This window comes from Vanellus vanellus (assembly GCF_965231255.1).
Source record: "Vanellus vanellus genome assembly, chromosome: 6".
NCBI classification, from domain to species: domain Eukaryota; kingdom Metazoa; phylum Chordata; class Aves; order Charadriiformes; family Charadriidae; genus Vanellus; species Vanellus vanellus.
In genome coordinates, this window is record NC_138911.1 from 42,860,310 (window position 1) to 42,878,828 (window position 18,519).

The window sequence follows — 18,519 nt, forward strand, 5'->3', positions numbered from 1 at the left end:
GTGCAATGTTTAAATCTGAAATGAACTCTGCACTTTCGTTGTAAATGGGTCTCATTTACAAACAATAGTTTGGGCGTTTTCCCCAAGAATTTGTGCGTGCATGAACTGAATGCTTAATTTTATTTCATGTGAACTCAATGAGCCCTTTCACTTTTGACATATTCTGGAAGGTCCAGGCATGCTTTCTCTCTGAAATATTAGATAAACATTTCTCTTCTCGAAAATCATTACCTTATTAGCCTTTTCATTCAGTTCTCTCTGCTCAAGTGCTCAGAAATGTTTTGGGATTTGTTTTCCTGACTAATCAACTGCTTTCAGTTCTTGTGATCCTTCACACTGTTCTATTGTCACAAAGACTATGTTGGTTAGGTAAGTCCACCGCTAGACCTAGCACTGTGTTTAAGAGATACCGAAATGGAGAGCCCTGTTTTAATTAGCTCTCAGGGCGTCTCTGAACCTTGGCTGGCTCTCCCACAGTCACATGCCCGGGGTTAGGAACAGGGCACTGGACACAGTTTTTCCTGAGGAAGCAAGGAGCTGATTCACAATACACAAACATGCATTATGGGTTGTTTTCAGCCACTTTATAGTCATATGCGTTCATAAATTTTGATATGGTTGTAAGATGCAGACTTTGATGGTACAAACCTCACAGAAGAGCTTTAGATCACTGGAGCAACCACAGGCAAAGTTTATGTTGACAATTTATCAGCTCTTCTCCGTCAAGGAAGATTGTTTTTTAGTGCATGCCTATTAGCAATCACATGCATATTATGAAATTGAGTTTTGGGGAGGACAGCCTGCCATCTGTCTTTTCTGTATTTTTTTCACAATGCATCATGCTAAAGTTAAAACTTTCTGTGCTTCAAATTGGTGTAAAATATGAGATGTCTATAATGGAGACACTTGGAAAGAAAAATAGACAAAGTAGAAATGTAAATCTTTATAAACTTTGTAAACAGGCAACTACTGATGCTATGCTTTATGTTTAGCTTCAAGTGTCCTCCACATTTCCACACACCATAGTGCCCACCACGTGCTCTTACTCTAGATTTCAGGGTTACTAAACTGATAACTAAGTAATATATATCTCAAGGAGTGTGTGAATGCTTTCTTCATAAACTCTTTCTGGTTCCGGGTGGTTTTTGTGTGAAATGGAACTGCAAATGCCTGATGTGGAGAATGAAAAAGATGTGTTCAGTTTCTTTTCTGTGTTCTGATATGCTAAGATTTTATCAATAATATTGTTTTCCTGTAAAAATATCTGCCTCAGAGAAAATCTGCTGTGTAGCTGTCAGGATTACACCTCTCAGAATATGCCTGTGATGATTCTGTTAAATTGATAAAAACAGAACACTCTGCTATGTAGAAGGATTGCTGAAAAGAATATTCTGAGGCCCTTTCATGTGTAACAGCACTTGTATGGCAGTACGTTTATTGTGCTATAAATTCCATCACTGATTTTGGCCATTTCAAATTGATTCCGCAGTAACTGTAAGTAATGAACCTTACAGACAGAGCCAAGGGAAAAAAAAAAAAAAAACAAAAAAAAACAAGCCAATAAACTTGTGGCTGTAGGAATACAAATTGTAGAGTTCATTTAGCCTCAGTTTTTATCAGATCATGCAGCCAATACCCCACAAAGCCAGAAAATATATTCAACAAAATATACAGTGCCATAGCCCTTGCTTGTTTAAATTTAGCAGCTAAACCGCTCAGTTATTCAAAGCACATGTTTGTATGAAGTGTCCTGAGGATTTCACCTGAGATTTAAGTAAGATACTCAGCATAAGTGTATGGCAAAACAGGAGAAAGTATAATAGAAGTGACTTAAATGGGATAATGAGCCAAATCCTGAGATGTTTTTCATGGTCTAAGCAATATCAGGCATCACTGGATTTCACGGGGTGCAGATCAGTGTGTAGTGAGCTACTAATGACTCACCAGGTCAAAATATATAGAAGCCTCCAGAATTTACACATGTTCCCAGTCTATTTCCTTTTTTTTACTGAGAAGTTCTACCAAGTTAACAAGAATGATGTGTTGTCTTTAACAATAACATAGACTTTAAAAGAGAATTTATGCGCTTGCTAAAGATTTCCGTAGGATGGTTTTAAAACCCATCAAAAAGATAATGTTCTATGCCTTTGCACATTAGTTTTGTAGATTTCCATTACATTCTCTAGCAACCCACTGATCTTGTTTTGTTAAATATTGTATACGTTTCTCATAATCTTATCAATGGATGCCAAGATCTTCTAAACTCTTATTTTGCAAATAGACCATGGATCTAGTCCCACTAAATCAGTGGGCTGGTCATGTGATTAAAATATATATGAATGTACATATATGTTCTACCCTTAGTTGTTACATGAACAGCTGACTTCAGATTTTAACTCAAACGCTGAAAAGACTGGAGCTTTCTTCTACATAGTTTTTCCAGCATTACAGGAGAGAGAAACAAGGCCATGTTTTATTCACTGTGCAAAAATAAATAAATGTCTGGGTTGGGTTCCTACAAGCCCTGCAGCACTTCTATGCATCCCAGCTTGCACACTCCTGTATCTTGCAGTCTGCATGGAGTGCTAAATTCGTTCTGTGTGTCTTCTTTTACCGAACTGTGCAGATTTATCTGAACCTTTGTATTGTCTGTGAGAGATATTAAATCCTCATTTTGAGATCAAAATGCTTGGGTCCATTCTAGTCTTATATAGACCACAAAGAAACTCATTGTCTAGGGCATATTCCTTGCCTCTCCGTATAAAAAAGTCTGTTTTGTCAATTTGTCCAGTTTACAGCAGCAGCCTGAGAGACATACAGTGGAAAAAAGAGAGAGTCTGAGGCTTTCAGTTAAACACCAAATACGGAGAAAGCCATAATAAAATAATGAGAGTTAGGAACACTGTTTTTTCTCTCACTCTCTGCTGGTTTATGTTGCAATGAGGAACACAGTGAGTGAGCCTGAAGTTGTGTGAATAGCCCCTGGTAACCAAGAGCAAAGAAACCTTGCTCATTATCTCGACTCCCCTTCTGAATAAACATTTCAGCCATCGTAAATGAGTGTGACATGAAGGGCAAATGAATGGCTCTCATTCCAGATGAGAAACACTTGACAGCTGAGCAACCTGAAGGTTGTTGTGAAGGTACAGATCCTCTAACCACTGGGCGATGGGGCAAGCTTACCATTTATTTCAATAGGACTTGAGATGTATCATACTCTTAAAGGAGAGATTCCCAGCCTTGCAGAGGATAGGTCCTAGGTGTTCAAACAGACTTCTGGTTAGGACTGCAGTGAGTAAAAGGCAGAGCTGTCCCAATTTTTTCTTGTTATTTTATTAAAATATATATTAAAACTTAGTCAAATATAGGGAAAGGTTCAGTATGGATTGACAGATGTCATGCAACACCCCTACTGTATCTCATTTATAAATATGATTGATGTGGAGGTGATTTCTTGGTAATCTATTTATAGAAAAAAAACATATTCTAGCTGGTAGGTTAGTAAAAGAAAATTAATCTTTCCATGTTTCCATGAGTATAACAATCAATTAATAAATGTTAAGCAAACAACAGAAAATCAGTGAATTAAATATTACTAAATTGATTCCAAGTGCAGATAAAGCAAGAGGCTGCCATAATTCTTCAGTGTAGGTTCGAGAACACGAATCTTGTCTCATCAGTACTTGCTCCCCATTTATCCACATCTGGCATTTTAAACAATGCTGGGTTATTATGATTTTTACCAAAACATTGCTATCCATAATCTAGCTTGCTACATTAAGTGGATTATAGAAACAAATCATAAATAGTAGTCCATTTGTAGCTGTCAAGGAGAAGGTCAGAGCTTTGCAACGACCATCCATCTCCAAGTGTAACAGAAGTTTTTTCTTCAAAGAGAAATCGCATACCTTGTTTGGGTGGACTTCAGCTACTAATGACAGTACAGTTCCTTGAAATACCCACAAAATTTAATTTATTTGGGGTCAGAAATCTTTTTCAAAATTGGGGTGATTTGACATGAAACAGATCTCATCACAGAATATTTCTGGGCAAATTTGATTTGATTGGAAGTATTTATTTATGTTTTTGCATTCTTCAAAAGTTTCAGGAGAGGCTTAGGATGGCATTGGAGGCTTATGGGTCACACGTCTGTGGAAAGGAGCTTGAGCCTGAGATCCAAATGTTTATGACCTATTGCTGTCACTGCCACTGAACACACAGTTTGTATGTCTCTTAATTTATCAATATTATTTCATTTCACAGAATTGTGCAAAATAAGTCTGTATACTCGTTCTCATTTTTTTGCAGAAAGTCGTAGGGAGATTTGTTTCAGGAAGGGCATCTCCTAGTAGACGTGTTGCTTTCATATATGTTAATTTACAGTGCTTAGTGTAAACAGGAGGCAACACCTTCCTTGTGTCTTAGCACAAGGGAGCTCATAACCTAGAACAGTTCTACCGAAACTAAAATAAAAATAGCAGTGGTAAAGGTCTGAGTAAACATAACGTGTCAAGGAAAAGTCAAAGACTTTTGCAAGACTTTCTTGGGGAACTAGCAGGCATATCTACAGGGATTTCCATTTGATACAGAGTAGCTGCACTTCCAGCATGGGAACCAGCAGGGTCCCTGACCAAAAGTCTGAAAGAAATTAAGTTGCCAGTGGAGGGGAGGATCCTCTCATTGATAATTGCTTTAAAAAAACAAAAGACAAGAATGGTCACTTTTCTCAATTTGAGTGGTCACTGCTGCTTTTACACAGAGATTGCTGTTTGTGGGGTCTTTGGTTCTCAATATATTGGTAAATTAAATGGAAACCAAGGTGAACAGGAAAGTTACAGTGCTTATTGGATTGTAAAAATGTAATTCTAATGTGAACAGTAGCACAAGAACTTCATGATTCTGTGTGAAAGGGGCTATAAAATAGCAGATAAAATTCAGTTCAGGTAAATGTAAAGTAGTACACCTGGGGAAAAAAGAATCCTGGCTCTACATATACAATGAAGAGCTCTGAACTAGCTGTTACTGCTCAGAGAAGATACCTCAGAGCTGCAATGGGCAGTTTATGAAAGGAACAGCTCAGTGCTTGGTAGTGGTCAGAAAGCAAGTGGAGTGCTAAGAAATTTTTAGCAAAGAAATTAAAAATGAAACAGAAAATGTCATTATATCACTGTATAAATCAATGTTTTTCCTTTATCTTGAATACTTGTGCACTTGTTATCCCACCTCATCTCAAACTGAAGATCATAGAACAGCAAAAAAGTGACAACATTGATCAATATTATGGAACATAATATACCTCGGAGATGTAGCTTGGAAGAAAGATGACTAAGGAGGTACATGATAGAGAACATCAGCATAGAGAGGTGAATAGGGTATAATTTTCTGCAGTCTCTCAATAGGTAGGGCGGGGAACAAAATTAAAGTAGTAAATGGTAAATTCAGAACAAGCAAAAGGAGATACTGATTCCAGAGTTCAACAGTGAAACTCATTGCCCCAGGGCACTACGAGTGCGAGGGCTTACCAAACACATGCCTGTACCTCAGGAAGTCCTGGGAGAGTACACAAGGGAAATGCCATTGGGTGCTTGCCCAGTCTGATACTCTCCCTTAGTCAGCCTGAGTGACTCACTGAGGATGCTGATCCAGAAAGGCCTTTGGTTTCACCGGCTACAGCAGCTCTTAAGGACACACAGTTGCTTCTTTGGAAGGACTGTCATGGTGTGCACCAGCCTTCTCCTACAGCCAGAGCCTCTGTAAAGCCATTGTAGGGTTTGCAGTTTGAATGCCGGATGCTTTCTTTATCAGGACCATGCAAGACCCATTTAAAACTGTTCAAATATAACGCTGAGCACATTCAGAGAACTCCTGAGACTAGATGTTGGAAGACATGACAGAAGAGTCTTGCCTCTCATCCTGTGATCATTCCTTTTCGCCATCTGGATGTGGAGGCACTACTAGCCACCTGTAGCAGCTTTTCTGAAATTTGCAGTTGTATTTCTCATAAAATCAGCTCATATACTTTGCTGCATCTTTTCCCCTTCTAAATTGAAAATCTGTAGTTTAGATTCATACCAGTGTCATTGATGGGAGGAAAATGAAAGCATATTAATAATTATGGCAAATTAATCTTTTTTGCCTACCTCCACCTTTGCTTCTGTCACAGTTGTGGCATTCTGCAGGAAAGCTCACGCATTCTGTTCTCCAAGATCTTTCAATACAACTGGTGTGTTTGCATACAGCCAGTGAAAATTGTGCCGTGCTAGAGGAAACCATGTAAGCATTAAAATAAACAAAATGGTCACTTCTCTGTGGAAGAGCCTGTACCAGACACCATTAAAACAAACAGAGGGATCTTGGTATTAATGAAATTCAAATAGTAATTCTCAACCTTTTTCATAGTGTGCCTTTGCTGTACTATGAGACAAACTCAGATCTTGCCATCCATTTAGCCATAAAATAAGAAAGCGTGAATATGACTTTTCTTGACTAACTTCAGAACAAATTCTTGGGTTGCAACCCAAGGTGGAGAGCTTGAGTAGAACATAAACGTTACTGTCTTAATCAAGGCTAAGTTGGGGGATCTGTTTCTGTCTTTACAGACAACAGCATTTTCTACATTTTTTTCTGCGTCTGGGAAAAATGCATTAATACGAGGTATTTTGTTTTATCTAGTCCTTGCTCACTGTGCAGAGAATCACCTAAGGTAATTGTTGGGCTACTAAGAACTACATCAAATAAAACAGTAGGGGGAAAAAAAAAGAAAAAAACCCTTTATTTCTCCCTCCAAAGACAGAAATAAAGACACCATCTGATGAATGTTTATTATTGGTTGTCTTTAGTGCAACAAGATTTGGTTGCACATACAGGATTCGGGCTAATTTTTTTTAAAAAACTTTTCCGCCCTTTCTGTTGCAGAATTGTGTAGCCAGTTCCCACCACCCCCCGATACTCTGATAAACTGCATTGGAACGGATGCAACAACAGTCTTTTTTCAGGTTTAATTTTTACTGCTGGCAGGAGCACCAGAATTTTGGAATAGTGAGCTCTGAGAGAGTTTGCTCATGGGCAGGGATGACAATTCCTTTATTAGAACCCTGCACACTTCAATAGCTAAATGCTTTCAACTTTCTTTAAATGGTATTAAGGAAAAAATATCCTCAAGGCATTATTTTTAAAGGGGACTTCAAACATTCTGTGAGGGAAAAAAAATGCAACACATTTGAACACCAAGGGATTTGCAGTGGAAAATCTGTTGAAGTGGAGCTATCTTTTGAGTTTCAGGGTTAAATAAGTATTGGCCAGAAATCAGGGATGCAGACTACCAAAAATTCTGAAGCATTCGAGATTTCTAGTTTATACCAGCAGTAGCCAGATTCCATAATAGATCATTTAGAAATAACTTTGTTACATTAGCTAGATTTTAAAATAAATGTTTCATTTATTCCTCCAAATTCAACATACAAAATCCATTATAACATTTGCTAGAAGTATAAGAAAATCCCAGGCTCTTAATCTTTTTTACTATATAGACTTAATTCTGCAATAACTCAATATTAGATATTTTAGAGTTTATATTTAAAAGCAGCTGTGAAGCTAGCAGATATGCAAGGGTAAATCTGCTCATCTTGAATCCTTCTGCAAATGGTCTGCTCTGGAGGTCATATCAAAGAGATTCTTTTTCCAGCTTAAACCTGTCTTTTCTAAATAGATCTCAACCTGATCTCATTTAATGCATTGATGTCTGGTTTCTTAGTCATTATATTTGCTGTATTACATATCAAAAGGACTCTTGAGAAATTCCCCCGAATTGATAATTCTAATTTCTTATGTATAGCTACTCTATATTCACTCTGAGGACAGCTGTATTGTATGCTAAACCACGAATTGTAAAAATTGATCCCTTTGTATGTAGGTTTGTATTAAATTGAGATACTTTATTTTTTCCTGTTTGTTGCCACACATGGGTTCCTGGTGTCAGTTTGTATTTGACTGTTTGAGCATATTAAAGTTTTGCTAGTGCTTATGATGTTCTTGCCAAGAGCGCTCTTGCAGCAATCTGCACTAGAACAGTCTTTGTGCCAATTACTTCAAATAGTATTCTGTTATAAAACCAATTTTTTATGGCTACTTTTTCAGGTTGCAGTGTGGTGATTTAATTTAGTTTCTTCTTTTTCCATTTTTTTTAGAAATGTTTCTAAGTTTTGGATTATGAAAAAATAATGCTGTGTTGATAGATTGAGTTGTTAATAAGACATCTTAAAAAGGAAAAAGGTTCAAAGGTATTAAAATAAAACCTGGCATGTTGAATTACTAACACTGCGTATATTTAAAGGATACTATTTAACAGTAGAATGTTTGGAGCTCTTATTGCAGGGGCTGATTACGAAAACGAAACCTTTGTGGTTACATAAAGCAAAATAAATAAATTATAATGTGTAATGACTCAACACAGTGTTTCTTGAGCTTATATTATGAGGCTGATTTCAGGAGAGTCAGCTCTGCAACATCTTTTGTTTAGAGAAAACCAGCTTGCTAATCCATTGCAATTAATAAAAAAATCACAAAGTGGGAAAGGAAGGCATGGTAACATATTTTACTATACAAATATGCTTTTGAATAGAGGGTCTTGATCATGCAGCCTTCACTACTTCAACGAATGCCAATGCAAGACTAGACCTCAGAATTCTGATGTGAGAGCCTTCATTGCGATAAAGACATATATGTGTCCGCACACAGTGCAGAACACTGCACTATGACAGACTGAACAACAACTGCTGATCTATTACCCCAAATAATAAAATGGGAATGCTGTTATGTAACAGAATGAAAAATCAGCCATAAATTGAGGGTTTAATAACATTAATCTAAAGGATCTAAAACTGCAAATATATTTTTATTAATTATTCTTGAGCAACCTCTGGTCTGTTGTTCATTTCCCAGGCAATTAAGATTTGGTAACTCTTGAAAAAAAACCTATTGTACACTCTTGAAAATACTTTTTTTTTTTTTTGTAAATGGCACCTTTAGGAATTGTTTGTCATACAACGGTCTTCCTTTACTCCCACAGAGAAGCTGTAGTTTATTCTTTAGATAACCCTAACCTAGCCATGTCCAAATCAGGGAGCTTCATATGATAGATGTAACATGGGCAATGTCAGATTCTTGTTTTGTCTTCGCTCTTTTGGAGAGTTAGGAAGCTGTCCCCATTCCTTTCCCTCTGGTTTATTATCTAGTGAGAGGCAAGTGGGAAGTAAGAGGTTGTGCATCCTGAGGTTGAGGAAGAGTTGCAATTAGTTATCCAAGCAGCTTTTTGTGTGAGTGCTCAAAACACTAACTTTTATGCAGAAGAGCAGCTGCTCCCTGTGGTGTACTTGAATGAAAGTAGCTGTGGCTATCGTGCTTGCTGCTAGTCTCAGTATTCCTCATATGCAATAAATAATACTCTACTCAGGTTGTTTTAGGGACTGAGCAAGGGCTATGAACTGAGCCTGCCAAGCCAGCATGTTTCTCATGATGTTTGTCTTTAAGCACCCAATGAGTTTGAGGTCTCACAAGGATACTTTCTTTAAACCCCTGAGGATTAGCCTAAATTCTGCCTCTGACTGTTTTAAGCAGCAAAATAGCTTTTGAATCTTATTATTTGGAGAGAGTGATATCAGAGGAAAGATGCGAAAAGCCTAGAGTGTCTCCAAAAACTAGTATTGACTTTTTAACAATAAAATACATCCTGAGACCAAATATGCTGTTTAAATGTAAATACCATTCCCATTTTCAGACTGTCTTTTGCAGGTGTATTTGAGGGGATTTGAAATGTACTTGTAGATGGAAAAGAGGCTATTGACCTTGAAACTATGTATGTGTTAGGAATAATGTTCGCCCTCCTTGAAATCAGACTCATATTCTTTGAATGGGTGCTCAAGACCACAACTCTTAACAGTGGTTCAGGTGGCATCCAGTGCGTAACTGAATTAAGACTGACTGCATTTTACTTACAAAGCTGTTTCTCAGGAGTCACAGATTACTGTCTAGTCTCTTTTTTTTTAATCCACCATGGTTCAGAATGACTCACTGACAGCTGCACTATCTAATGGTTTCCTTTGTTCTGGTGTGGACTTTGTATAATCGGTAAAGGTTTGTGTCTAGAAGCAATGTCTTTTATTAGATGGACTACAATAATCAAAAAAAAAACAACCCAAACACGTTTTTCAGCCTACAAGTCCTTTTTCAAGCCTAAAACTGAAGCAGCAAAATTCTGAATCAAATAAGAGCTGAGAACAATTACTGTAAGTAGACCTGTTATTCTGTTACGCTGTCCAAGAGAAAAGCTAAGTGATACTGATGAGATTGGAGATGGGTGATGTTAACAAGGGAAAAGATGATATGATGGTTATTTTATAGAAGAAAAGAGACAGTAGGCATAACATTGATACAACAGGAGCATACATCTACAAGCTTTACCTTTCACAACTTCATTATCTGAGGAGTGATTGATCAGGTTACCAGACCTGCAGGAATCCCCATGAGTGGCCACTGGGCACGTGCAAACTACTTTACATGGCTCATGTTGCAAGTCCAGTGTGTCCTCTGTGTGTTAACCTAACTGTACACATGATAGAGAATTGATCTGTGTGTGTACAGCTAGTTGGGTGCGTGTGGGACACATCAAACTTGCTGCACATGTGGGATGATCCAACATATTGCACCTGTAGTGGCTCACTCCTTTTCAACACCCAAATGTCACGCTCCATGGGACCTCCTGTTACAAATACGACAGTGTTTATTGAAATGCAGTAAGTCTGAGAATAGGATATGTAAGTATCACTGGAACTGCAAGCACAAGGCCTTACTGGACCTCTTTGATCCCAACTGCTGTTGAATAATAAGTGATTTATTTTCCTAAAGCTTTCCTGAAGACTGGGAGAGCAGGCTTTGGTCTCAGTGAGGAGGGGGCTGTGGAGCCCCAGAAGCAAATGGCTTCTGACCATGAGAAAACATAAGCAAATAGAAATTTTGTAGTGACTCCAGCGGGGTACAGGGAGGAAAGAAGAGAACTGTGGTTTCCTGTGGAAAGAAACCTATACTGAAGTTTAGGTCGATAGGCATGGATATATTTTGATGTCAGAAAAGGAGAGCCTTTAGAATATCACTATATGAACTCCAGATGTGACAGTAGACTCTGTTTTCTTTGAAAAGTCTGGAGGAAAGCCTCTTTCCAAATGTTCAGTCTGAGTTTAGAAATCACCTGAAACCATATAGGAACCCTTTACCTTGTGGGGCGTTACAACATTTGTCTCACTAGTTTCCCAAGCAGCTTTTGAGATGCGTGTCTGTGTTTCTGTGAGTGAAGGAGCACACAACTCTTCAAAAGAAAAATGTAAGAAAGTGGCTATAGTTTGATATTTCTTCAGCCAATTTTAGCAGTTCAAATTAATTGTGTTTTGAAGATTTAGGTGTTGATTTTGGAAGTATAAAATAACATCTTTGAGAGACCAAAACAACCGAAACAAATATATATGTCTTTGTGAATCACAGTTGTTTCTCTAAATAGGGATAAATATATGTGAGTTGTTCGTAAGACAGCTAAATAAATATCTAGGCACACAAACTGAATTAGGATGCTTTCATACATGACTGTCCTCTCAAAATTTGGGTCCAAGCAATAATTTTAAAGCTTCAAATTTAGTATCTCATTTAGAAAAATGAAGTGGAGGGAGCACTTCTGCCAGCGCTGTGGTTTCAGTCTTATAATAAATTGGCATAGTGATTTACACAGAGAACAAAAGAAATAGTTTAGAAATTTCTTTCTAATGGAAGTTTAAGTTCTGAAGAACACAGAGACATATGAAAGGTGAAATTCACAGATTTTTCATGCTTGCAGGTTTTTATAGCCTCTGGTAATGCATGTCCTTACTCTGACATCACATGTATGTGAAAAAATGGATGTAATATTTAAAGATGTCTTTTGACAAAGAAAGTATTTCCATCTCCAGAGGTGAGATTTAGCTTTAAAGGATAGTGAGCAGGTTCCAGATGTGTTTTTCAATCGCTGGGCTTTCCTTTCCTTAAGTATTGACAGAGGGAAGGTTTTATCAAGGTCTTTGTGATGTGCTTGTTTATAATGAGTAGACATTAGTAGAGCACATCTAAGTGCTTATTGCTAACAGATGACTAAAGAGAGCATATGGCAGGGAAAAGAAATATATATTTGTCCAAGCAATGTGGCTTGTTAACACTCTCACACTCATAAACTGTGTTTACATGTACTTACAATATTTTGCAAATCCCTTTTCTAATCAGCTAAAAATAAAAGCCAAATAATGATTTTTTTTTCCCAATATTGGAACGTCAAGCAAAGTAGATTTAGAAATTTTTTAACAAAACAATTAAACAGTACAGAAGTTTTTTATAGTATTTGTTTTGCTTCAGCATGACATCTTTACAGCAGTGTATGTGTTATATTCATTTCACAGTGTTAAAAGTTTTATTGTTACAGAATGTTTTTTGGTTCACCCACCTGTCTATCCAAGTATAACTATTATACAACTAGGTTACAGTACAAGCAATAATACAGCTTGGAATGACCTGTGTCAAATCCTGGTCTAGATCAGGTCACAAGGTTTATTTTCCCTCTGCTTCTATAGGATGAAATCATCATTCAAGTTACAACACCTGCCAATAAACAGTTTGTAAACAAAAAAGTCTTTGAACTGTTAACCCAGTCCAGCTCCCATTAGAGTAAAAAAAGGAGTCTTGCTAAATTTCACTTAAGAGGTAGATGGAGAAATGCTGGGGAAATCTGTACAGCTCTTGACAAACAAAGTTTCTGATGATGCCTGTGATCAGGTGTGTAACATTCACCCACCTTTTTGTAATGGACAGAAGACAGTATCACTGTCTTTTCTCCCTGTGACATCTAAACGTGCCAGTCTATTCATATAGCATTATCAGAAAGAAAATTATAGTTTAAAGATGGATTTGGACTGTTGCATACTTTTCAGAAGAAAGCGTTTATAAAGAAAACTGCACAGAAGAGCTGCAATTACTTTTGATTTTCAGAATATTCCTAGCAAATTTTTATTAAATATTTACATTTGGATCCAAGTATTGTCCTTCATAAAACAGTTTATTCTTGCAATTTAGCTTCATTAAAGTCATAATACTGCTTTAGGATGTGATAGACTAGTGCTGTGGGATTGAATTATAAAGAGATTAATTTTAGCTACCGGAGATAATTGACCCTATAATTCCTATCACCCTTAATCCCAGTTCAAATGAACCAGTGTTAAAAGTGGCAATACTCACAATGTAGACAAGGTCATGACAGCTAGAATTGTTTTTTACTACCAATTAGATTTCCCACTTGGTGCGTTTGACTAATGTTGTCATAGAAAGGGATTTCAGGCATGGAAATACAGTTTCTTTAGAGGCGCACAGGCACTGGAACTGATGGGCAGTTTGCTGTACATTTCCCGGTGTACAGAATCAGAATGCAATTGAGTGCTGACCCCTAAAATTTGAATTCACATGGGGATTTAGAACATGTTTTGATCCATGATAGAGCTAGGAACAAGCTAAGTAGTTTGAATCTGGAAGCAAACTCTTGAAATTCAACAATGTTAATATATGATGGGTCTAGCAGTTTTGGAACCGTCTCTTGGGGTAATGCTACATCTGAGGTGTATTTCAGATGAGGAATCAGAAAAAAGTGAGGTACTGACTGAATACAGAGTTGTTCAAAAACAAATCATGTTGATATTTAGCTGCAAATGACATGGAGGTTTCAAAAAATACAAGGAAGAGATAAATGGATTTTCAGTATGATATATTTTAAAAATTCCCTCAAGTGATAGTGCCAACTTCAAACATATTAGCATAAGGACTCTTATGAAAAAACAACAGAACAACAATACTTTTGCATAGCACGTTCAGTATAAGATTATTTTTCACATTATTACTAGCTATCCATCAGCATTTTTCCGAGCATTTACAGATTTGAGTTTTTGCAGTAAGCTGAAACTGCATGATAAAGAGAGACAGATAATGATAAAAAGCAGATGTATATGCAAGCCTAGCTAGAAGGAGCAAAATATACTATTATTGCCCCTCCTGTGAAGTTAATCCTATTTCTTGTAGCTATTTCTTCATTAGTTAATGAGGTCTTGAAAAAAAAAAATAAAGTGTGTTTGAAATGGTGTTTTTGCATCCTTGCCTTTAGGAACTTTTTCAAATATTCATAGAATAGTTTGCTCTTGGAAGGTGCATAAAGTGTGAGTTTAGGCAATAATTACTTGAAATGTGGGTGGTCAGAAGCCTGTAACTGAAATGGACAAACACAGCAGCTAATCACTTGCCTCATTCAGATTCATCAGACTGGCTGGAGTAGAAGTGTAAAATAGGTGAGAAAGGAGATATTTTAATAATTAGGTTAAAAAAAGAGAAACAAACTTCAAGGCTTATTTCACAGATCTGCTAGCATGAATTAGATTTGAATTTGGATGCACTTTGTGGTTTGCAGTTATTTATTAATGAAAGATTTTCTTCTCTCTCACTTTCTATTAATCAATCTCAGATCGGAAGCAAAGAATTTGGCTGCTGTCTTTGTGAGATGAGTATCAGTGGATGTATAACCACATCCCATCTCTATCACCTCCTCCAGTGCACTTGGTACCAACCAACAGCTCTGTTGGCCTCTGGGTAGTGAGTCTGGGATCACAGTGAAAGGGACCCCCATCTCCTGGAAGCCTTTGCTTCATGTTCATGTTGTAACATACTCTGAGGGTAAAAATCTGGGACAGCCTGCAACTCCCGGTTCTTATGGTTGTCTGATTTCAGTTTGATGTCTGGCATTGGTGCTGTGCTTATATACTTTTGTTGAAAAAACAACCCCTTTATTTATCCACAGAACAGATATATATGCAAGCCTATCTGGAAGGAGCAAAATATACTATTACTGCCCCTCCTGTGAATTTAATCCTATTTCTTTTAGCTATTTCTTCATTAGTTAATGAGGAAATTAGTTATCACAGAAGGAGCGAAACTGGAAGTGGTGGATTAACATTCTTAGCATTTCACTCTCCAGGGGTGCAATTGGATCTCCCGGGCATCTTCTGGCATTATCTTCTGAATAGGGAAAGAAACCTTCCACCCCCAGAGCTCTCTATACATACAAAGTACACCAGGCAAAGGCATTGTGTGTCTACCAGCTCTTAAAAAGCTTGCTGTGGATGCAGGAAGACCATCCTACAGCTGAGCTCATTGATCACTTCTAGGCTGTTGCTTCTCAAATTGCCAACCACAAAGAAGTAATTCAAGGCTGTGAGCAGTGTCTCCACGATGTAGGTGACTAGCAATTCAATTAAATCCAATCTGGAAAACTTTCAGAACTGTCAATACTTCTGTCTCATATTCAATCTCCAAATGTTATGAAATTAGGATTTTATTAGTTTATACCTTCATTATTTCTGTTTTATCCCCCTCTCTTTTCTTTTGTTGAATTTCTAGTTTGTTCTTTTTCTTCTTCTCTCTTTACGTAACAACCACAGTAACAAAAATCAATAACGTAGGAGTTCTGAGGGTTTTATTTGATGAATGTGAAGCATTTGCCTGTTATGTTCTTGTCTTCTTTTTTGCCATGAGGACATATAGGACATGTTGACAGCCAATATTAATAAGCTTAACACTAATACTGGCAGTTACTTAGTACAATTTTTAGCTGTGTTAAGTGGTCTATAGGGAATAGTAATGCTATCCTTTAAAAGAAACTGATGTCACAGTTGCATCCAGAATTCACTGGGGTTTCTTTTATTGTTTTTATTTTCCAGGTGATTCATATAACAGGCCGGTTACGTCTGAGAGTGTCACTGTCCCACGGACGGACAGTACCCAGCCAAATCATGGGACTTGTTGTCGTTGCTCATGCTTTGCCACCTCCTACAATTAATGAAGTCAGGATTGACTGCCACATGTTTGTCACTCGCGTGAATATGGACCTCAATATCATTTACTGTGAAAATAGGTACAGCTTTTAGCTCCTTTTTTCTTTGTTTTAGCTGTGTGTATTCTTTGTTCCATGGGCTTGGCAAAAAGTTTTGAAATTTCTGACTCCTGCAATGTCATCCTGGTCTTGTGTGAGAGCATTGAATTCACTCTCATCATCATCACCTTCATTTTCATTACATTCTTAGAGGATAAAGGTAAATTAAAAACTATAATTTGCAGGACTTCTTCCTGGAATAGGGGAGGATAGACCAGGAAAGATTCCTCTAAGCTATCCCTGCTTTTTACAATCTCTCGCCATCCCTCTCAGAGGCAAGATTTGGTACTAGACAGACGTTGGTCTGACCTGTATGGCTGTCCTTATGCTCCCCCGTCCTCCACTCCACAAGTCTTTCTCTCTGAAGTTTTAAAGTTTTCCATTTTTGAACTAATTTGCAGATTACAGCACATCGTGCTAAGTGTTTAATGGAACAGAAGCACAGATGGCCTAGATAGTAGGCTAGAGAGGTGGGATCTGTTGCAGTAAGAGGTGGGAAAACTGTAGAATAAAATTGGTTAAGGGCATACTTGGAAAGACAGCAGTGAAATGGGAACAGGTGATGAGGAGTTGGGGGGGGCGGTATGTTCGATGTGATAGCGACAAGTGATCTGGGAAGGTGGAAGAGAGGATTTAAATTCAGCTGTCTGCTCCCTGGGGGCTGGGCGCCCGTAGCGTCGGGGGCTCCCCATGGCGGTCTGTCAGGGCAGGGCCGGGCAGCCAGGGCCTGTCCCACCACCCAGCCAGGAGTGGGGCAGCAGGGGGACACCGGGACAGCCCCACTCCCGGGCACTGGGCACCTCCCTGGGGACTGGCCAAGGAGAGGCCGGGACGTGGGCCCAGCTCGGCAGGGCCCATGGCCGGGCAGGGCAGGGCTGTGGGGAGCTGGAGAGTGGCCCTGCTGCGGCGTCACTGGGGCAGGGGCTGACGGCCCCAGGAGGCTGACACGGGGCCCTGGGTCGCAGGCAGGCTGGGGGAAGGCCCAGACAGTTAAGGCTTATCGGTGCCCTCAGGGCCCTGAAAAATAAAAATAAAATCTAGGGAACAGGTATTTAGAGCAGAGTGAGGATATCTGAGAAGGAAGATATTAGTAATAAAGAAGTTTGGGTCCGTGGGTGGAAGTCTGAAGTATGAGGGAAAGGTTGGAAAGGAAAAAAGAAGATAATGCAGCCAGAAGAAATTTTTTCGAGGGGACCTATCATCAAAAAGTGGAACAAACAAGATGACTAATGCAAGTTTTTCATGTGACAGCAGCCATGGCATATTATAAGCTAAGACTGGAAGCTCTCTGATATGAGCAATTATAATTGCTCAATCATAATGGAATACCTATGATCAGGATAACACATCAATATAAACTTTTATAATAAGAGATAAAGTCAAATGCTTTGTTGAATCGGGGCCTTAAACAATTTAAAATAATCTTGGATTTCAGTTATGAGGTTATCTTTGCTGTCGTGTTGCTGAACTGCCACAATAGTATTAATAATAATATTACTTGGCTATTAGAGAGAACACTTCATCTAAACTTCCAAAGCATTATCTCAAAGAGAATTTATTATTCTCATTCTTAAGCTTGGAAAAACTGTTCCATAGAAAGTGGCTTGCACAAGGTCACAGAGAAAGCTGGTAACTATTAAAAGTTTGGGCTGAGTTTTTGCCTGTGACTCTACCCAGTGACCATCTAGATTCTGTATAATCTGGCAACTGGTGAAAGAGCTCTGGGGATTAGCAGTAGGATCTAGAAGAAACCTTTTCCCTTAGTCTTTGATTTGACTGTGACCTACCTAGATAGTAGTGGAAAGCTGCTACCACTGCAGCGTCAATGGCCTCTGTGAAATGGGTTGCTGGTATCTGTCCAGTTCCTAATGAACAGATTTCCTTTCAACAAAATCACCTGCACTTACTGTTACCTTCATTGGCAACCTCAATAAAAAAGCTAGGAATCAAATGGATGTGACAAATGAACTATTCTGACAGGTCAAATATGATATGAATTTGTGGGCCATGTTAGAAAGATTTATACTTTCTCTGCCATCAGTTTGGCATTTTTATGAGACCTAAATTGTATGTGTTTTTTCTTAATTAAACATTTTTCTCAAACCTTCCCTTTACATTCATGTAGCTATAAAACTTTCAAGTGCCTGAGAAAGGCATCACTGAAAAACGTTAAAATGCATCAGACGTGGAGCGCTGATTGGTAATGACATAGAAAGAGCTGATAACACGTGGTAAACTATAGTAAGCCGGCTGACTTATGCAAAAAAAGTGTTGAGCTTACTGATGGTTTACATTTGTTAAGGTAAAGGCAACATTGTAAAGCAACTTTTCATTGTTTGTGATGGATTTTATCCCATATGCTAGGGTAGAGGAGTACTTGAATTTATGTTGCAATAGTTCCATTTTAAGCCCCTGTGTCAGTGTTAAAAATAGTTTATAAAAGGAATTTCAAATAGTCGAAATGCTTCTGCTGGGGTTAGGAGGTG

At 38.2% G+C, this 18,519-nt stretch overlaps 1 protein-coding gene across 6 annotated transcripts in view; it reads left to right on the forward strand.

Moving 5' to 3' along the window:
• The window catches only part of NPAS3 (neuronal PAS domain protein 3), a gene marked incomplete at its 3' end in the record, with an annotated part of 622,106 nt that overhangs the window by 573,911 nt on the left and 29,676 nt on the right, over window positions 1–18,519 (forward strand). For all 6 annotated transcript variants that reach the window (XM_082485382.1, XM_082485383.1, XM_082485384.1 and 3 more), the window contains one exon: window positions 15,822–16,015. In XM_082485382.1, coding sequence (XP_082341508.1) covers window positions 15,822–16,015 — 194 coding nt within the window. The remainder of the gene's footprint in view (window positions 1–15,821; window positions 16,016–18,519) is intronic.